The sequence below is a fragment of the Oncorhynchus tshawytscha genome, linkage group LG24, assembly GCF_018296145.1.
Source record: "Oncorhynchus tshawytscha isolate Ot180627B linkage group LG24, Otsh_v2.0, whole genome shotgun sequence".
Classification (NCBI taxonomy): Eukaryota; Metazoa; Chordata; class Actinopteri; order Salmoniformes; family Salmonidae; genus Oncorhynchus; species Oncorhynchus tshawytscha.
In genome coordinates, this window is record NC_056452.1 from 6,019,814 (window position 1) to 6,039,571 (window position 19,758).

The window sequence follows — 19,758 nt, forward strand, 5'->3', positions numbered from 1 at the left end:
GTCATCATGTCAAACAATGTACTCAAAGTGCTGCCCACTATATTGTAACTATTGATCTACAATAATCATTCTATTTTCATGATTCCAACAGTACACCAATAAACTACACCTATATATTTTGCCCATTTCATGCAGCTCTAAGTGGCACTGAGGAAATTATAATAAAAGCGTAGGAAATTGATAAAAGTGATAAAATGTTTGGGGTTGAAGTTGGATTGAACGGTATAAAAACAAATCAGAATGGAGAAATACCCATTGAAATCACGTGTGTGTTGCCACCCTAGAAATTGTATAATTCAAAGACTTACTGTCAACATACAGTAAGTTAAACAAATCTTGTGAAATGTTATTTTGGCCACATCGCCCAACCCTACACACACACACACACACACAAATAATAGTGAAGACATCAAAACTATGAAATAACACATATGGAATCATGTAGTAACCAAAAAAAGTGTTAAACAAAACAAAATATATAATAGATTCTTCAAAGTAGCCACCCTTTGCCTTGATGACAGCTTTGCATACTCGTGGCATTCTCTCAACCAGCACTCCGTCACTCTCCTTTGTTAAATAGCCCTTACACAGCCTGGAGGTGTGTTGGGTCATTGTCCTATTGAAAAACCAATGATAGTCGCACTAAGCTCAAACCAGATGGGATGGCGTAATGCTGCAGAATGCTGTGGTAGCCATGCTGGTTAAAGTAGCCACTTGAATTCTAAATACATCACTGACAGTGTCACCAGCAAAGCACCCCCACACCACCTCCTCCATGCTTCACGGTGGGAACCACACATGCGGAGATCATCCATTCATCTATTCTGCATCTCACAAAGACGCGGCGATTGGTACCAAAAAATCTCTAATTTGGTCTCATCAGACCAAACAATAGATATCCACCAGTCTAATGTCCATTACTCGTGTTTCCTGGCCCAAGCAAGTCTCTTCTTATAATTGGTGTCATTTAGTAGGGGTTTCTATGCAGCAATTCGACCATGAAGGCCTGATTCAGTCTCCTCTGAACAGTTGATGTCGAGATATGTCTGTTACTTGAGCTCTGTGAAGCATTTATTTGGGCAGCAATTTCTAAGGCTGGTAACTCTAATGAACTTATCCTCTGCAGCAGAAGTTACTATGGGTCTTCCTTTCCTACGGCAGTCCTCATGAGAGCCAGCTTCATCAAATCAAAGTTTATTTACCACGTTCGCCGAATACAACAGGTAGACCTTACAGTGAAATGCTTACTTATAGGCTCTAACTAATAGTGCAAAAAAGGTATTAGGTGAACAATAGGTAAGTAAAGAAATAAAAAACGTAAAAAGGCAGTGAAAAATAACAGTAGCATAGCGCTTGATGGTTTTCGCAACTGCACTTGAAGAAACTTTCAAAGTTCTTGAGATTTTCCAGGTTGACTGACCTTCATGTCAACTAGGGCTATCGTCTGCATGCCAACCCTACCTTGTCACAACACAACTGATTAGCTCAAACACATTGAGGAAATAAATTACACAAATGAACTTTTAACAAGGCACACCTGTTAATTGAAATGCATTACCGTTGACTACCTCATGAAGCTGGTTGAGAGAATGCCAATATTGTGCAAAGCTGTCATCAAGGCAAAGGGTGGCTACTTTGAAGTATCTCATATTTTGATTTGTTTTTTTTGCTTACTACATGATTCCATATGTTATTTCATAGTTTTGATGTCTTCACTATTATTCTAAAATGTAGAAAATTATTTTAAAAAATAAAGAAAAAAAACCTGGAATGAGAAAGTGTGTCCAAACTTTTGACTGGTACTGTACATACAAGCTTGCACACACACTAGGTGTACACACACACGCAAACACAAGCACGTGCCCACACAGACTCCTAGTAACTCACCTGATTACTACTGACTTGTCAGTGTGTACGGTTGACAGAACAGGCAGGGTATCATACAGAGATGAGGAAAGGGTCTTGAGGTGGAAGCAGGGGAAGAAGAGAGGAGAGATGGGGGTGGGGGTGGGTCATCCTTAATATCCGGCGAGACCACAGCTGGAGTGGGAGGAAATTGGGTTTTGAGACCGTGCAGAGAAGCAACAGGAGTCATTCCCAACCTATGAGGGAATGCCGGAAGAGCGAGGGGAAAAGAGAGAGGGAGGTGAAAAGGTGGACCTATTCAGTGAGAAGAGGGGGATACATAATTAGATGGTGCCCATCCTTCCCATTTGGGGTTAAGGCCTGTAGGCTTTGGTAACACTTTAGTAAGCCTGCAGGTATAATGCTTAATAAACTTGTTATAAGTACGTACGCATGTCTTTATAAAATCGCATAATAAGACTTATAATATTCTAAGTCCCTATGTATCAGCATTTAGTCAGGATCAGTATGAGATAAGAGGCTCGTGCATGCTCATGACAAAGTAATAATGCATAATACCTGTAGGCTTTAAGTATATGGTTACCCAGGTTCTCCTAACGAATATAGCAGAATCTACAAAACAGATGCATTCTAAGACAGACTCGACCCTTTCCTCTCGCAGACCGAGCATATGGCTCTCGTCTTTCATCTCCACAGACGAGACTGTTTCTGCTATTTTGATTCAGAGGAACAAACATCCAAGCAATCCCAAGCCCGGGCAGGTGGGAGTGGGGTGGGTTGCACACATCGCTGTGGTGAGCTCACTGTTATGGCACTGGAGGCAGCACTGTGAGTACTAAATGTCATTACATTTATTTTTTCCACTCTAAGGATGTTATAGATGGGTTTACCTGACGTCGTCACGAAAACGATGCACTCACTTCAAAGGGGCAGAACATGTGTGTTATGATTCTAGATGGCCAGCTAGCAACAATGACAAAAAAACTGCCATTTGGTGAATAGAAAGTGGGTTGTTTCAATTCGTTTGATCTTGTTCTTGATTCCATGTCTATGCTAATATGGCTACAATTTGCTAGCTAGCTAAACTAACGCTAACGTTATTTGAGAGACCAGTGCTCAATGTGCAAATGTATTTATGTTTTCAATAAAAATTGGAGACAAAATATAGTTGACATGTTATCAACAATCTAAGCCAACCCCATCTGTTTTGCCCCATAGTTGTGCACGCATCTGTTTGGTTGCTAAACAACCAATCCGTCTAACATTATAGCCTAGTCGACAGATGTCAGGCAGACCTCCAGTTACTGGCGAGAGGGGAAACTTGTACAGGTTTACTGTAGGTTGGGGGAGGTGAGAATGAATTTCATAGGTTTTGTGGTCTTTGCTGATGTAAAAAAAAAAAAAAGGATAAAAGTATTCGCCAGTGTTTCTCCTAGCTAAATTATTTCCCAGGCGGGGCACCGCAAAGCCACCATAAAATTATCCAGGTCCACTTTAAAGTAACATTTCAATGTAACCAATATAGGTCCAATTATTTCAGGTAGAGGGGAACATAACGAGTCTGGAGTACCCATCTTATCTACACAAAAGTATTCGGGAACACTGAATATTTCAAAGCTCTGGTCAAGTATGACCCCAGCAACAAGTCACATTGGAATTCAAGATGAGAACTAGCATTTTCGCTACAAAAGATTACTCCACTGAATGACAGTAGAACTTTGCATGTCGAGTACACTAACAAGTGACAGCCACATACAAATCAGTGTCACTCATACACTCCAACAAATGTTTTTTTCAATAGCCTTTAAAAAATTAGAAATTAAAAAATAACACCGGAGTGGAAAATGTTGCGCTAGCAGGAAACATCTGTAGCTTGTGAGAGAAGGTGGCGGTGGTGTATGTTCCATGCCCCATTCTCCTGATGACGGCGAAAGAGAAACAACATCTGTTCCGGCTCGGTTCCACAGCGACTCAGAGGACAGTTCCTGTTTTTCCTAAATGTGTGCCTGGAAAACTAAAGGTGCTACCTCGAGTTTAAAAAAATTGAGCATCTGGAACTATGATTTTCACCATTATATTCACCCAAGATGAGGGACACAACTTGTGTGCTGGTGAAGTATTTCATTGTTTTGAATCAACTTTATTGATTGAATAGATTTCATGTCCCCCCTCCTAGCTCTGTTGCACCTCACCCCCACTCAATAGTTTTGTTTTTATTGATTTCAATTGACAGTTTTCATGCATTCAGAGTCAAATTTGGTATCAAAATGATAAATTGATACCAATGGAAGCCAAACTCTTTCAGGCGGGGGGGCAATAGCTAAACTATAGTAGGGGAAACACTGGCACCCTCCAGACCTCCACATTCTCATATCAGGGGCACCACCAAACCAGAGCCATAAACACACAACTAGTCCTCCATGTTGGCACCAAATTCTAATTGGCATGCTTACCTCTTACTTGTGGTGTCAACATGGTCCCCATTCACATTCCTAACCTTGGCTCTGGTGGGAGATAACCTCCTTATAAACTTGTGCTCCCTCTCTCTCTGCAATGCTGACAGCTGCAGCATGATGGGTTCCAGTCCAATTCATCAGTAATGACCTCAGATGGATTAAAGGAAGAAATCCACAGGCATATTTGGAAGCTTTGCATACTTCTTTCCTGGGACGTTTCTGAGCTGTCAGTGAATGCCTCCGATGCACTTTTTAGGTTAACTGTGGATTTATCCACAAATTACAGACATAAATTGAATAAATTGTCCGGTCTCCCTTGGGAAATAGGTCTTCTGACCTCAATGGAACTACATGGTTAAATAAACTTGACATAAAAATAGTAAAGGGACCGTCTGTATAAAGGAAGATTACATCATTTCTGGAGCCCAATTGAATGTATCTGGGATTTGTGTTGAGAATGCTTTGGCTCCCGGTGAACACTTGAGATGGGATTTTCAGGCTAAGAGTGTATTTATAGGGAAGATGACAGCTACTCTCGGATGGAAGCTTCACCATAACCAGTAAACCCTTCGTGATTTGTCTCACGTTGAAGCCTAGAAAGATGTTCCATCCATATGAATAAAGATTACATCATTTCTAGTGTCCTATTGAAATGTTCTGGCGATTTGTGAAGAGTCCCACAAATGCGTGCCACAAACGTTATATAAATGAGTAACATGATGATGCATTCAGAGTTGGAAAACAAAAAGGATAGGGAGAGCACATGATATGTTGAGTGAGGTAGAGACAGAGATAGATTAGGTAAGGGAGTTTGGCGTGAGTGAAAGAGAGAGATGGAAAAAGAGTATGAATGAGAGAGAGGAAGGAGAGACTGAGCATGTGTTTTTGTATATTTTATATGAGCAGGAAACTACACTTTTGTTTCTGTGTGTGAGAGAGCATGTGTGTGTAGCACAGAAAAGTACAGAGAGAACTTTAATTTCTTATTTCTATTAGTGAGAGACAGGGAGAGGGCGCGTGTGTGTGTGTGTGTATGTACGTGTAGGACAGAAAGAGAAAAAGACAAATAAAGGGAGAAACAGGAAGTAGACCAGCTCGCGGGAGGAGAGGAGAGCCACAGGAAACACCCTGTACTGCGTGGTATTTTATTTTTACGAGTGCGTCTTTCTCTGGGAGGCTGCATGGCTAGGCCCTGGATTTGGCCTCATCGCCCAACCACTTCCAAATCTCCCTCCCCACATTACATCTCCTCCCCACCCACCCCACCACACTTCCCCCTTTCCTTCCCCTCCCTTCCCTAGCCACACTCACCCTCAACCTCCCCCCACCCTACTACACTCTCGTCGTCTTCCTCCTCTTTCCCACCCTACTCTTGTTATCACCACACACAGGAAGGCAAACTGAATCAGCACATTTCCACCACAAAACCCAGGCCGAGTCAGTCTTTACAGACAGGTCACATTTCCTGGGTTGTGATCACTACTAAAGGCCCAGGCTTCAGAGGCCTCCAGTCCTTAACCTTGTCAGACCCAGAGTTTCTCCAACCCTCCAAAGCCCAAATCCAGCCTCATTCCTCACAAACAGCTCCAATACCCTGTATAGAGTGACTCAGAGGCCCAGACTTACCTTCTTCTTCCAGGCATCTCCAGAGTCCTGGAGCTGGTTGAAACGGTCAGCCAGGGACTTCTGCACCAGATCCTTGGGCTTCTTCAGCTTGGCCTTCCACTCCTCCTCACCACTGCTCAATTCAGCTAGCCTGGGAGAAGGAGAGGAAGGCAGTCAATGTAGGCCTTACTAGCAAAGAAAATCACATGTAATGTATAGGCTATTTTTCAAACAGAGTAACACATTTCAAACAGAGTAACACAAAGTGTGAAGGACTACATCTGAATCGCAATAATATATATCTTATTTATACAATATCATAGAATATGCATCGTACAGTATGTTTATACAAAATACACTGTAGAGGTAGAAATGCTGTAAATCTCCCTGTATGAAGTGCGCAGACCTGTATCAGTCATTTGTTTTATGATAGGTAGGCGATGTCTACAAAACGAAAACACTTGTGTGCATGCGTTTGAATTTCCCCTTCTGCACCTCTCTTTCAGGGATGACCCCACACTGCTGTCCAGACTGCTATCCACATCCTGATCCTCTCCATCTTCCGTGTCCAACGACGACATCTTCTCCATCTCTTCCTCCCCCAGGCTCTCGTCTGGAGAGGGGGTCCGGCTCTGGAGGTCCTCCGCTGAACTACTGCTACCACCACGCCCACTGCCCCTCTGCATCCGGGGGGTACTGAAACACCCTCCGTCAGGGCTATCGTCCACTATCGTCTCATCTTCCTGAAATAACAACAATAATTATTGATTGGGCTGATCGCTCGTTAAACCATCAACACATGCTTAAAAAAAATAAAAAAAATCACCCGCACAGCTGATCTCAATTGCAACCATTATCCGCCACCGGATTGCAGCTCTATAAAGCGGATGTCGGGGTCATCTTTTAGTCCTGATTGAAACCAACATTTCTCAAGACGATTTCGCCCCTCTGGTGGTTATTATCGTCGGAACAATTTGCTCTAGCAATTTGAACCGACTATGGGCGATTTATCTATTATACAGTCATTCAACTGAAAGAAAGTATTTCACATATTCCAGATGCTCATAGTGGGAAAACTAGTGTGCACACTATATTGCATAGGGCCAATTTCCCAGGTACAGATTGAGCCCAGTCCTAGACTAAAACACATGTTCAATGGAGATTATATAGAGATGTGTATACATTCAGATCCTCAAACTGTTTCACATACTAAGAAGTGAGAAAACACACCTCATCCTCCTCTTCCTCCACCTCCTCTGTTTTCTCCTCATCTTCCTCGTCGCTCTCGGGGTGGCTCAGGGTTACGCTGGTTTGTCGGACCACCCCGGTGGTGGGGGTGCTTTCAGGGGTTCCTCCCTCACTGTAGTCCGACTCGACACTAGTGGAACGACTCTTTTTGAGGATGCCCTTGATGCCGCTGCGGGTGCCCGAGTCTTGGCGCTGCAGCAAGACAGGCTGGGAGGGTATAGGGGACTTGTCCTCTTCGTCCTTGCTTCCGGGGTATGGTGTTTGGTCGGAGAGGGGTAGGGGGGAACTGGAGGACGAGAGCTGGACAGGGGGGAGGGAGGAACAAGGGAATTATCGAATTATGAATCAGAAAACCTAACTGAAATTACAACATCTAAAGTTTACAATGGTTAGCCAAAGAAATTAAAAACATGTTTTTTTACAAAGTGGGATTCAAATTGATTTTTTGTCAAGGATCTATACAAAATAAAATGTCAAAGCTGAAGAAAAATGTTAACTTCATTTTTTTATTGAAAATAAAACATTTATATAATCTTGTTTAGATAATTACTCAACCACCTGAGTCAATACATGTTAGAATCACCTTTGGCAGCAATTACAGAGGTCAGTCTTTCTGGGTAAGTCTCAGAGCTTTGAACACCTGGATTGTACAATATTTGCCCATTATTCTTTAAAAAAAATTCCTCAAGCTCCGTCAAGTTGGTTGTTGCCATAGATTTTCAGGCCAATTTAAGTCCAAACTAACTAGGCCACTCAGGAACATTCAATGTCGTCTTCGTAAGAAACTCCAGTGTATGTTTGGCCTTGTGTTTTAGGTTACTGTCCTGCTGAAAGGTGAATTTATCTTCCAGTGTCTGATGAAAAGTAGACACCAGGTTTTCCTCTAGGATTTTGCCTGTTCTTAGCTCTATTCCATTTCTTTTTATCCTAAAAATCTTCCTACCTACTTGGCACAGATATCAATTCAATGTCTATGCCACGTTGGTTCAACTTAATTTTGTTGAAATGACATAGAAATAATGTTGATTCAACCAGTTTGTGCCCAGTGGGTAATCCTTGCCGAGGACAAGCATACACATAACATGATGCATGCAATATGAAGAGTGGTACTCAGTGAAGTGTTGGATTTGCCCCAAACGTAACACTTTGTATTCTGGACAAAAAAAGTAATTTATTTGTCCATTTCTTTTGCAGTATTACTTTAGTGCCTTCTTTCCAATTTGACTTTATGGGGGTATCTTGATTTAATCCATTTTAGAATAAGGCTGTAATGTAACAAAATGTAGAAAAATTAAAGGGGTCTGAATACTTAAGGCATCAGGGATCTCTGTACTTTGCTCCATTTATCTTTGCCTCGATCCTGACTAGTTTTCCTGACTAGTTTCCTCCAGACTTGACGCTTGTCATTCAGGCCAAATCAAATCAAATCAAATTTTATTTGTCACATACACATGGTTAGCAGATGTTAATGCGAGTGTAGCGAAATGCTTGTGCTTCTAGTTCCGACAATGCAGTAATAACGAGCAAGTAATCTAACTAACAATTCCAAAAAAAAACTACTGTCTTATACACAGTATAAGGGGATAAAGAATATGTACATAAGGATATATGAATGAGTGATGGTACAGAGCAGCATAGGCAAGATACAGTAGATGATATCGAGTACAGTATATACATATGAGATAAGTATGTAAACCAAGTGGCATAGTTAAAGTGGCTAGTGATACATGTATTACATAAGGATGCAGTCGATGATATAGAGTACAGTATCAACGTATGCATATGAGATGAACAATGTAGGGTAAGTAACATTATATAAGGTAGCATTGTTTAAAGTGGCTAGTGATATATTTACATCATTTCCCATCAATTCCCATGATTAAAGTGGCTGGAGTAGAGTCAGTGTCATTGATAGTGTGTTGGCAGTAGCCACTCAATGTTAGTGGTGGCTGTTTAACAGTCTGATGGCCTTGAGATAGAAGCTGTTTTTCAGTCTCTCGGTCCCAGCTTTGATGCACCTGTACTGACCTCGCCTTCTGGATGACAGCGGGGTGAACAGGCAGTGGCTCGGGTGGTTGATGTCCTTGATGATCTTTATGGCCTTCCTGTAGCATCGGGTGGTGTAGGTGTCCTGGAGGGCAGGTAGTTTGCCCCGGTGATGCGTTGTGCAGACCTCACTACCCTCTGGAGAGCCTTACGGTTGAGGGCGGTGCAGTTGCCATACCAGGCGGTGATACAGCCCGCCAGGATGCTCTCGATTGTGCATCTGTAGAAGTTTGTGAGTGCTTTTGGTGACAAGCCGAATTTCTTCAGCCTCCTGAGGTTGAAGAGGCGCTGCTGCGCCTTCCTCACGATGCTGTCTGTGTGAGTGGACCAATTCAGTTTGTCTGTGATGTGTATGCCGAGGAACTTAAAACTTGCTACCCTCTCCACTACTGTTCCATCGATGTGGATGGGGGGTGTTCCCTCTGCTGTTTCCTGAAGTCCACAATCATCTCCTTAGTTTTGTTGACGTAGAGTGTGAGGTTATTTTCCTGACACCACACTCCGAGGGCCCTCACCTCCTCCCTGTAGGCCGTCTCGTCGTTGTTGGTAATCAAGCCTACCACTGTTGTGTCGTCCGCAAACTTGATGATTGAGTTGGAGGCGTGCATGGCCACGCAGTCGTGGGTGAACAGGGAGTACAGGAGGGGGCTCAGAACGCACCCTTGTGGGGCCCCAGTGTTGAGGATCAGCGGGGAGGAGATGTTGTTGCCTACCCTCACCACCTGGGGGCGGCCCGTCAGGAAGTCCAGTACCCAGTTGCACAGGGCGGGGTCGAGACCCAGGGTCTCGAGCTTGATGACGAGCTTGGAGGGTACTATGGTGTTGAATGCCGAGCTGTAGTCGATGAACAGCATTCTCACATAGGTATTCCTCTTGTCCAGATGGGTTAGGGCAGTGTGCAGTGTGGTTGAGATTGCATCGTCTGTGGACCTATTTGGGCGGTAAGCAAATTGGAGTGGGTCAAGGGTGTCAGGTAGGGTGGAGGTGATATGGTCCTTGACTAGTCTCTCAAAGCACTTCATGATGACGGATGTGAGTGCTACGGGCGGTAGTCGTTTAGCTCAGTTACCTTAGCTTTCTTGGGAACAGGAACAATGGTGGCCCTCTTGAAGCATGTGGGAACAGCAGACTGGTATAGGGATTGGTTGAATATGTCCGTAAACACACCGGCCAGCTGGTCTGCGCATGCTCTGAGGGCGCGGCTGGGGATGCCGTCTGGGCCTGCAGCCTTGCGAGGGTTAACACGTTTAAATGTCTTACTCACTTCGGCTGCAGTGAAGGAGAGACCGCATGATTCCGTTGCAGGCCGTGTCAGTGGCACTGTATTGTCCTCAAAGCGGGCAAAAAGTTATTTAGTCTGCCTGGGAGCAAGACATCCTGGTCCGTGACTGGGCTGGGTTTCTTCCTGTAGTCCGTGATTGACTGTAGACCCTGCCACATACCTCTTGTGTCTGAGCCGTTGAATTGAGATTCTACTTTGTCTCTGTACTGGCGCTTAGCTTGTTTGATAGCCTTGCGGAGGGAATAGCTGCACTGTTTGTATTCAGTCATGTTACCAGACACCTTGCCCTGATTAAAAGCAGTGGTTCGTGCCTTCAGTTTCACACGAATGCTGCCATCAATCCACGGTTTCTGGTTAGGGAATGTTTTAATCGTTGCTATGGGAACGACATCTTCAACGCACGTTCTAATGAACTCGCACACCGTATCAGCGTATTCGTCAATGTTGTTGTCTGACGCAATACGAAACATCTCCCAGTCCACGTGATGGAAGCAGTCTTGGAGTGTGGAGTCAGCTTGGTCGGACCAGCGTTGGACAGACCTCAGTGTGGGAGCTTCTTGTTTTAGTTTCTGTCTGTAGGCAGGGATCAACAAAATGGAGTCGTGGTCAGCTTTTCCGAAAGGGGGCGGGGCAGGGCCTTATATGCGTCGCGGAAGTTAGAGTAACAATGATCCAGGGTCTTTCCACCCCTGGTTGCGCAATCAATATGCTGATAAAATTTAGGGAGTCTTGTTTTCAGATTAGCCTTGTTAAAATCCCCAGCTACAATGAATGCAGCCTCCGGATAAATCGTTTCCAGTTTGCAGAGAGTTAAATAAAGTTCGTTCAGAGCCATCGATGTGTCTGCTTGGGGGGGATATATACGGCTGTGATTATAATCGAAGAGAATTCTCTTGGTAGGTAATGCGGTCTACATTTGATTGTGAGGAATTCTAAATCAGGTGAACAGAAGGATTTGAGTTCCTGTATGTTTCCTTCATCACACCATGTCACGTTGGCCATAAGGCATACGCCCCCGCCCGTCTTCTTACCAGAGAGATGTTTGTTTCTGTCGGCGCGATGCGTGGAGAAACCCGCTGGCTGCACCGCTTCGGATTGCGTCTCTCCAGTTAGCCATGTTTCCGTGAAGCAGAGAACGTTACAGTCTCTGATGTCCCTCTGGAATGCTACCCTTGCTCGGATTTCATCAACCTTGTTGTCAAGAGACTGGACATTGGCAAGAAGAATGCTGGGGAGTGGTGCACGATGTGCCCGTCTCCGGAGTCTGACCAGAAGACCGCTTCGTTTCCCTCTTTTTCTGAGTCGTTTTTTTTTTGGTCGCTGCATGTGATCCACTCGGTTACACTGGTTGTAAGGCAGAACACAGGATCCGCATCGCGAAAACATATTCTTGGTCGTACTGATGGTGAGTTGACGCTGATCTTATATTCAGTAGTTCTTCTCGGGTGTATGTAAAGAAACCTAAGATGACCTGGGGTACTAGTGTAAGAAATAACACGTAAAAAAACAAAAAACTGCATAGTTTCCTAGGAACGCGAAGCGAGGCGGCCATCTCTGTCGGCGCCGGAAGTACAAGGCGCCGACAGAGTACAAGAGTTCAATCTTGGTTTTATCAGACTTGTTTCTCATGGTCAGAGTCCTTTAGGTGCCTTTTTACTGAGGAGTGGCTTCCGGCTGGCCTTCCGGCTGGCCTCTCTACCATGAAGGCTTATTTGTGGAGTGCTGCATAGATGTTTGTCCTTCTGGAAGGTTCTCCCATCTCCACAGAGGAAATCCAGAGCTCTGTCAGAGTGACCCTCGGGTTCTTGGTCAACTCCCTGACCAAGGCCCTTCTCCCCCGATTGCTCAGTTTGGCCGGGCGGCCAGCTCTAGGAAGAGAGTCTTGGTGGTTCCAAACTTCTTCCATTTAAGAATGGAGGCCACTGTGTTCTTGGGGACCTTCAATGCTGCAGACATTTTTTGGTACCGTTCCCCAGATCTGTGCCTCGACACAATCCTGTCTCGGAGCTCTACTGACAATTTCTTCGACCTCATGGCTTGGTTTTTGCTCTGACATGCACTGTCAACTGTGGGACCTTACATAGACAGGTGTGTGCCTTTCCAAATCATGTCCAATCAATTGATTTTACCACAGGTGGACTCCAATCAAGTTGTAGAAACATCTCAAGGATGATCAATGAGAATGAGTTTTTCCCCACAAAAGGGCATTAGACAGATACATTAATTTAGTATTGCTTTCTTTAGTACTAGCGCTACTATTCTTTAATATGAATCACTTAGCTTTGGCAACACTGACCTTGTCCTTTATGCCAATTAAAGCATTTTGAATTCGACAGAGAGCGAGAGCGAGATGGGACGAGGAAAAGGAAGTGAAGAAAGGAGGAGGCGGAGAGAAATAAGGAGAGGGGGAATAGAGGAGAGGAGTTGAAGGTAGTAATGAACAAAAAGGGGAAAGAATTGCAACAACGATAAAGGTTAACTACAGCGTGACGTTTTTCAATACATCTTCAAAAGCAGACTCCATTGCTAATAAACCTACCCTGGCCTGTAGCTACCATTCACAAGACCTGTATTTTTAGCATGAACACGCTCAATCCATCTTTGTGTCACACAACTCAACCCTGAAATACACACAAACCAATTCTCACGCATACCCCACAGACTGATCAAGAACACTCATCCCAATTTTAACACACATCCTCATGCATACACCCATACACTGCTCTTATAGTAGAACACACTATCACCCAGATTTTTTAAACAGACTCACCCTCTTCACCTCAAACTCAGTGACCGGTTGTGTGTGGGAGCGCTCCCCTTTCGACCTGCGCTTGTCTGTAGCCTCCTGCATCTCTGAGCCTTTAGATTCTTCCTCCTTGGGAGGGCTGCAGAAAAAGACAGAGAGCGAGAGACAAAGGAAGAGAGCGAGCGAGATAGAGAAATAAACAGGGAGGGAAAGTGTAGGGAGAGAGACAATGATGGACAGAGAAAATACAATTGAGGATGGCATTGATAAACGTTGGCTACCAGGACTTTTATTACTGGCACCAACTATCTCCTTTATTATGACACCTTGGCTGGCTGACTGTCATTTGTGTTTATCATGGGCACTAAATGTACCTTCCCTTCTGATTTGATAGTGGCACTGGCCTCATTCAGGGCTTCTGATAACAGAATCTATGTAAAATATAATCAGTGAGTGAGTGCGTATGTGTCAACAATTCCAATGTTTATTCATTAAAATGTATATTCAATTCAATGAAAAACCTGTTCAAAAATAACTCCTAGCACCATAAATGTGGGTAGAACACAGTGTTCTATGCCTATACAGTACATTCGGGAAATTTATTCAGACCCCGTGACTTTTTCAACATTTTGTTACGTTACAGCCTTATTCTATTTTTTTTTTTAAATAAATAAAACACTTTTTAAAAATGTAATCTACACACAATACCCAAATGACAAAGCAATAATTTTTTTAGAATAAATATCTTACATAAATATTCAGACCATTTGCTATGAGACACGAAATTGTGTCCAAGACAGGATTGTGTCGAGGCACAGATCTGGGGAAGGGCACCAAAAAAATGACTTCAGCAATGAAGGTCCCCAAGAACACAGTGGCCTCTATCATTATTAAATGGAAGAAGTTTGGAACAACCAAGACTCCTTCCTAGAGCTGGCCGCCAGGCCAAACTAAGCAATCGGGGGAGAAGGGCCTTGGTCAGGGAGGTGACCAAGAACCTGATAGTTACTCTCACAGAGCTCCAGAGTTCCTCTGTGGAGATTGTAAAACTTTCCAGAAGGTAGAGCGCCCAGACAGAAGCCACTCCTCAGTAAGAGACACGACAGCTGGCTTGGAGTTTGCCAAAAGGCACCTAAAGACTCTCAGACCATGAGAAACAAGATTCCCTGGTCTGATGAAACCAAGATATTACTGTGAGGTTCTGCATTGGAGATGACCCGATACCAACGGTGTCTGAGCAATCCGTCAAGAGCCTGGGTAGATGGTACAACGAAAGCCTCCGGGATAAAGATCAAGTGCAGCAAGTAAGGCAGGACATCGCCGACGGTCTTGAGAACATCAACAAGACCCTACTGCCTGGGAAGCTCAAGCTTTGGTGCCTACAGTTAGGACTTCTCCCCCGGGTAATGTGGCCACTCACCGTCTATGAGGTCCCAATAACAACAGTGGAGAAAATGGAGCGAACCATTACCTCATACGTGAAGAAATGGCTGGGTGTCCCACGATGCCTGAGTAACATCGACCTCTATGGCAAAGGGGTCCTTGAACTACCTCTAACGGAGGATTACAAGTGCTCTAAAGTAAGACTTCAGATGACATTGAAGGACTCCAAAGACCAGACCATTAGCAAGGCTGCACCTCCCCTACAAACTGGACAGAAATGGACATCATCCAAGGCTGTGCAGCAAGCAACATCAGCCCTGAGACACCAAGACATTGTGGGGAATACCCAGCATGGAAGAGGAGGCTTTGGCCTGGCAGCAAGCAAACCAACGTTCCATAAGGCAACATCTGAACGCAGGAAGCTGGTGGTCGAGGAGGTGCGCAGAGAGGAGGAGACTGCAAGAAGTGCAAAGGCTGTCTCTCTTACTAAACAAGGGCAATGGACGCAGTGGGAAGGCCTGGAGAGGAGAAAGATCAACTGGAGTGAGCTTTGGCAAATGGAGGCAAGCAACATCAGCTTCATCATAAGAGCTGTTTATGATGTGCTTCCATCACCAAAAAATCTACATCAATGGTATGGCAAGGACTCAACCTACCCCCTCTGCCCAGCTCCAGTGACTCTCAGGCATATAATGACAGGTTGCAAGACCAGCCTCTCACAAGGCCACTACACCTGGAGGCACAATCAGGACCAAGAGGAGTGCAACCAATTCATTACCTCCAAAAACAAGCAATCCCGTCAAAACAACAACATTCATCCGAGAGGGACAGAAAAGGCCCAAGCAGCCTCCTACGAAGCCAGAAACTGGACACCTAGCCATGGCCCGGGACTGGAAGATGCTTGTCGATATCGGCCAGCAACTCATTTTTCCACCTGAGATTGCTTCTACCAACCTTAGGCCAGACATGGTACTCTGGTCCCCTTCCCGAAAGGCTGTGTACATCATAGAGCTCACAGTCCCGTGGGAAAACTCTGTTGAGAGGCCTACTAAGAAACTGCGTTACACAGAGTTGGCAGCAGATGCAGAGGATTCGTGGCTTCTTCCACCATCAGGTTGCTGAAAGAACTTGGAATCCATGGACAGGCTCGTCAGAGCAGTTTCTCAAGCAGCTGAAAGAGGCAGCCAGTAGATCTGGATCAAACGGAAGGTCCCTTGCTGGGCTATAACTTCATGACCCCCACCTGAGAACCCAATTTAGATCCCTCCAACTTGAGGAGGCCATACGAGGTATGCGGTCAGCTGTAGGGCTGGCTCAGGGAAGAGGACGCCCCTGCCTTGCATAGTCCCGTGGGACAGCTTGATCACCCTTTAGCTGGCCACCTTTGATGAGGGTGTTTCGTGATTAAAGGCCGAAACACCCACTGATTCGAAGGCACACCACTGAGGATGTGTCCCAAAATTGACATCTTAACCCAGTCTAAGAAATAAACCTCCCATGCCACTCTGTCAACATCACAGCAAATATCATGCGAGTGCATTCCATCTATTGGCACAATGGAAAGTTTTTAACATCCTGTCCCGTGTTTTATGATTCTTTGGCCTGAATGACAAGCGTCACGTCTGGAGGAAACCTGGCACCATCCCTACGATGAAGCATGGTGCTGGCAGCATCTGTGAGGATGTTTTTTAGAGGCAGGGACTGGGAGACTAGTCAGGATCGAGGGAAATATAATTGAACATCTGATCTGTAGAGAAGAATGGGAGAAACTCCCCAAATACAGGTGTGCCAAGTTTGTTGCGTCATACCCAAGAAGACTCCAGGTTGAAGTCGCTGCCAAAGGTGCTTCAACAAAGTACTGAGTAAAGGGTGTGAATACTTATGTAAATGAAATAGTTTTTTTGTTGTTTTTTTAATAAATTGTCAAATATGTATAAAAACCTTTTTGTCATTATGGGGTATTGTGTGTAGATTAAAGAGGAAACAAACCATTTACGAAATTGTATAATATAAATTGTATAATAAAGCTGTAATGTAACAAAATGTGGGGAAAAGGGGTCTGAATACTTTCAGAATGCACTGTAACCTGAAAGTAAATGAAACAAGGTTGTGTGTGGAATTTATAAAGGTATGAATATTGACACATTCCTGACAGCTATAATATTAGTGGCTGGTCTCAGAATGAAACTGAAGACAATCAGTAGAACTGGTCAAATTCCAAAAGGATAGAGGGGAAGGTACGTGTTGTATAGTTTTTTGGGACGTCACTTCTTGCCAGCGATGAATAAGGTGATGGGTCAGATAATAGGTTAGATTTAAAGATAGACTCAGAACTGGGAAATGTTCTGCTTCCTGGAATTGTGTACACATCCTTGCGACATGGGTGAAAAATGAGGTGATCGTGGCGGATGAATGGCACGACAATAGGCCTCAGGATCTCATCAAGGTATCTCTGTACATTCAAATTGCCATCAAGAAAATGAAATTGTGTTCGTTGTCCGTAGCTTATGCCTGCCCATACCATAACCCCACCATGGGGCACTCTGTACACAACGTTGACATCAGCAAACCACTCGCCCACACAACGCCATTCACGTGGTCTGCCATCTGCCCCGTACAGTTGATACTGGGATTCCTCCGTGAAGAGCACACTTCTCCAGCGTGCCCATGACCATCAAAGGTGAGCATTTGGCAACTGAAGTCGTTTACTACGCATAGCTACAGTCAGGTCTAGACCCTAGTGAGGACGACGAGCACTGAGATAAGCTTCCCCGAGATGGTTTCTGACAGTTTGTGCAGAAACCCTTCGGTTGTGCAAACCCACAGTTTCATCAGCTGTCCGGGTGGCTGGTCTCAGACTATCCCACAGGTGAAGAAGCCAGATGTCGAAGTCCTGGGCTTGAGTGGTTACACGTGGTCTGCGGTTGAGATATCTGTGGCATTGTGTTGTGTGACAAAACTGCACATTTTAGAGTGGTCTTTTATTGTCCCCAGCACAAGTTGTGCCTATGTAATGATCATTATTTTTAATCAGCTTCTTGATATGCCACACCTGTCAGGTGGACCTTGGCAAAAGAGAAATGCTCACTAACAGGGATGTAAACAAATGTGTCAAATTATTTCTTTCTACTTTTAAACTCAGACAAAACAGAGATGCTTGTTCTAGGTCCCAAGAAACAAAGAGATCTTCTGTTGAATCTGACAATTAATCTTAAAAGTTGTACAGTCATCTTAAATAAAACTGTGAAGGACCTCGGCATTACTCTGGACCCTGATCTCTCTTTTGAAGAGCATATCAAGACTGTTTCAAGGACAGCTTTTTTCCATCTACGTAACATTGCAAAAATCAGAAAATTTCTGTCCAAAAATGATGCAGAAAAATTAATCCACGCTTTTGTCACTTCTAGGTTAAACTACTGCAATGCTCTACTTTCCGGCTACCCGGATAAAGCACTAAATAAACTTCAGTTGGTGCTAAATACGGCTGCTAGAATCCTGACTAGAACCAAAAAATTTGATCATATTACTCCAGTGCTAGCCTCCCTACACTGGCATCCTGTCAAGGCAAGGGCTGACTTCAAGGTTTTACTGCTAATCTACAAAGCATTACATGGGCTTGCTCCTACCGATCTCTCTGATTTGGTCCTGCCGTACATACCTACACGTACGCTACGGTCACAAGACGCAGGCCTCCTAATTGTCCCTAGAATTTCTAAGCAAACAGCTGGAGGCAGGGCTTTCTCCTATAGAGCTCCATTGTTATGGAATGTTCTGCCTACCCATGTGAGAGACGCAAACTCGGTCTCAACTTTTAAGTCTTTACTTAAGACTTTACTTAAGATCTCTCCAGTGGGTCATATGATTGAGTGTAGTCTGGCCCAGGAGTGTGAAGGTGAACGGAAAGGCTCTGGAGCAACGAACCGCCCTTGCCATCTCTGCCTGGCATCTCTCCTCTTTCCACTGGGATTCTCTGCCTCTAACCCTATTACAGGGGCTGAGTCACTGGCTTACTAGGGCTCTTTCATACCGTCCTTAGGAGGGGTGCGTCACTTGAGTGGGTTGAGTCACTGATGGGATCTTCCTGTCTGGGTTGGCGCCCCCCTTGGGTTGTGCCGTGGCGGAGATCTTTGTGGGCTACACTCGGCCTTGTCTCAGGATGGTAAGTTGGTGGTTCCCTCTATCCCTCTAGTGGTGTGGGGGCTGTGCTTTGGCAAAGTGGGTGGGGTTATATCCTTCCTGTTTGGCCCTGTCCGGGGGTGTCATCGGATGGGGCCACAGTGTCTCCTGACCCCTCCTTTCTCAGCCTCCTATTTATGCTGCAGTAGTTTGTGTCGGGGGCTAGGGTCAGATTATTATATCTGGAGTACTTCTCCTGTCCTATCCAGTGTCCTGTGTGAATTTAAGTACGCTCTCTAATTCTCTCTCTCGCCCTAGGACCATGCCTCAGGACTACCTGACATGATGACTCCTTGCTGTCCCCAGTCCACCTGGCCGTGCTGCTGCTCCAGTTTCAACTGTTCTGCCTTATTATTATTGGACCATGCTGGTCATTTATGAACATTTGAACTTCTTGGCCATGTTCTGTTATAATCTCCACCCGGCACAGCCAGAAGAGGACTGGCCTGGTTCCTCTCTAGGTTTCTTCCTAGGTTTTGGCCTTTCTAGGGAGTGCTTCTACACCTGCATTGTTTGCTGTTTGGGGTTTTAGGCTGGGTTTCTGTACAGCACTTTGAGATATCAGCTGATGTACGAAGGGCTATATAAATGAATTTGATTCCATTTGGGAAATCGCATGAGCATTCAATATTTTGAGGAGCGAGAGGAATGTGACGGAATTTAAAATGATAAATTAAAGACAGTACAGTAAACGTTGGGATTGTAGCTACATTGTACATCTACAGTGATTTGACCGGTGGGTGAAAGACTAAATGAGTTGATTATGTCGTGCTTTGGGAGTGTATATTTCTCAGTAGATAATTACACGGCACTCGCTGTATTTGTCGGCTGTTGGCATACGCGGTCCAAATTTCAAGCCATGTTTGTAGCTGCCGAGGCAAATACAATGAAGCAGAATGACGGCTGCCATTTGGTCAGAATGCTGATGAATTTTTTTTTTACACCAGCCT

At 44.6% G+C, this 19,758-nt stretch overlaps 1 protein-coding gene across 3 annotated transcripts in view; it reads right to left on the reverse strand.

Annotated features, from left to right (window-relative positions):
• Nucleotides 1–19,758, reverse strand: part of svild (supervillin d) — a 110,940-nt gene that overhangs the window by 34,631 nt on the left and 56,551 nt on the right. For all 3 annotated transcript variants that reach the window (XM_024387060.2, XM_042305230.1, XM_024387061.2), the window contains 4 exons: nucleotides 13,274–13,388; nucleotides 7,158–7,475; nucleotides 6,423–6,670; nucleotides 5,949–6,078 (listed from right to left, as the gene is read on the reverse strand). In XM_024387060.2, coding sequence (XP_024242828.1) covers nucleotides 5,949–6,078; nucleotides 6,423–6,670; nucleotides 7,158–7,475; nucleotides 13,274–13,388 — 811 coding nt within the window. The remainder of the gene's footprint in view (nucleotides 1–5,948; nucleotides 6,079–6,422; nucleotides 6,671–7,157; nucleotides 7,476–13,273; nucleotides 13,389–19,758) is intronic.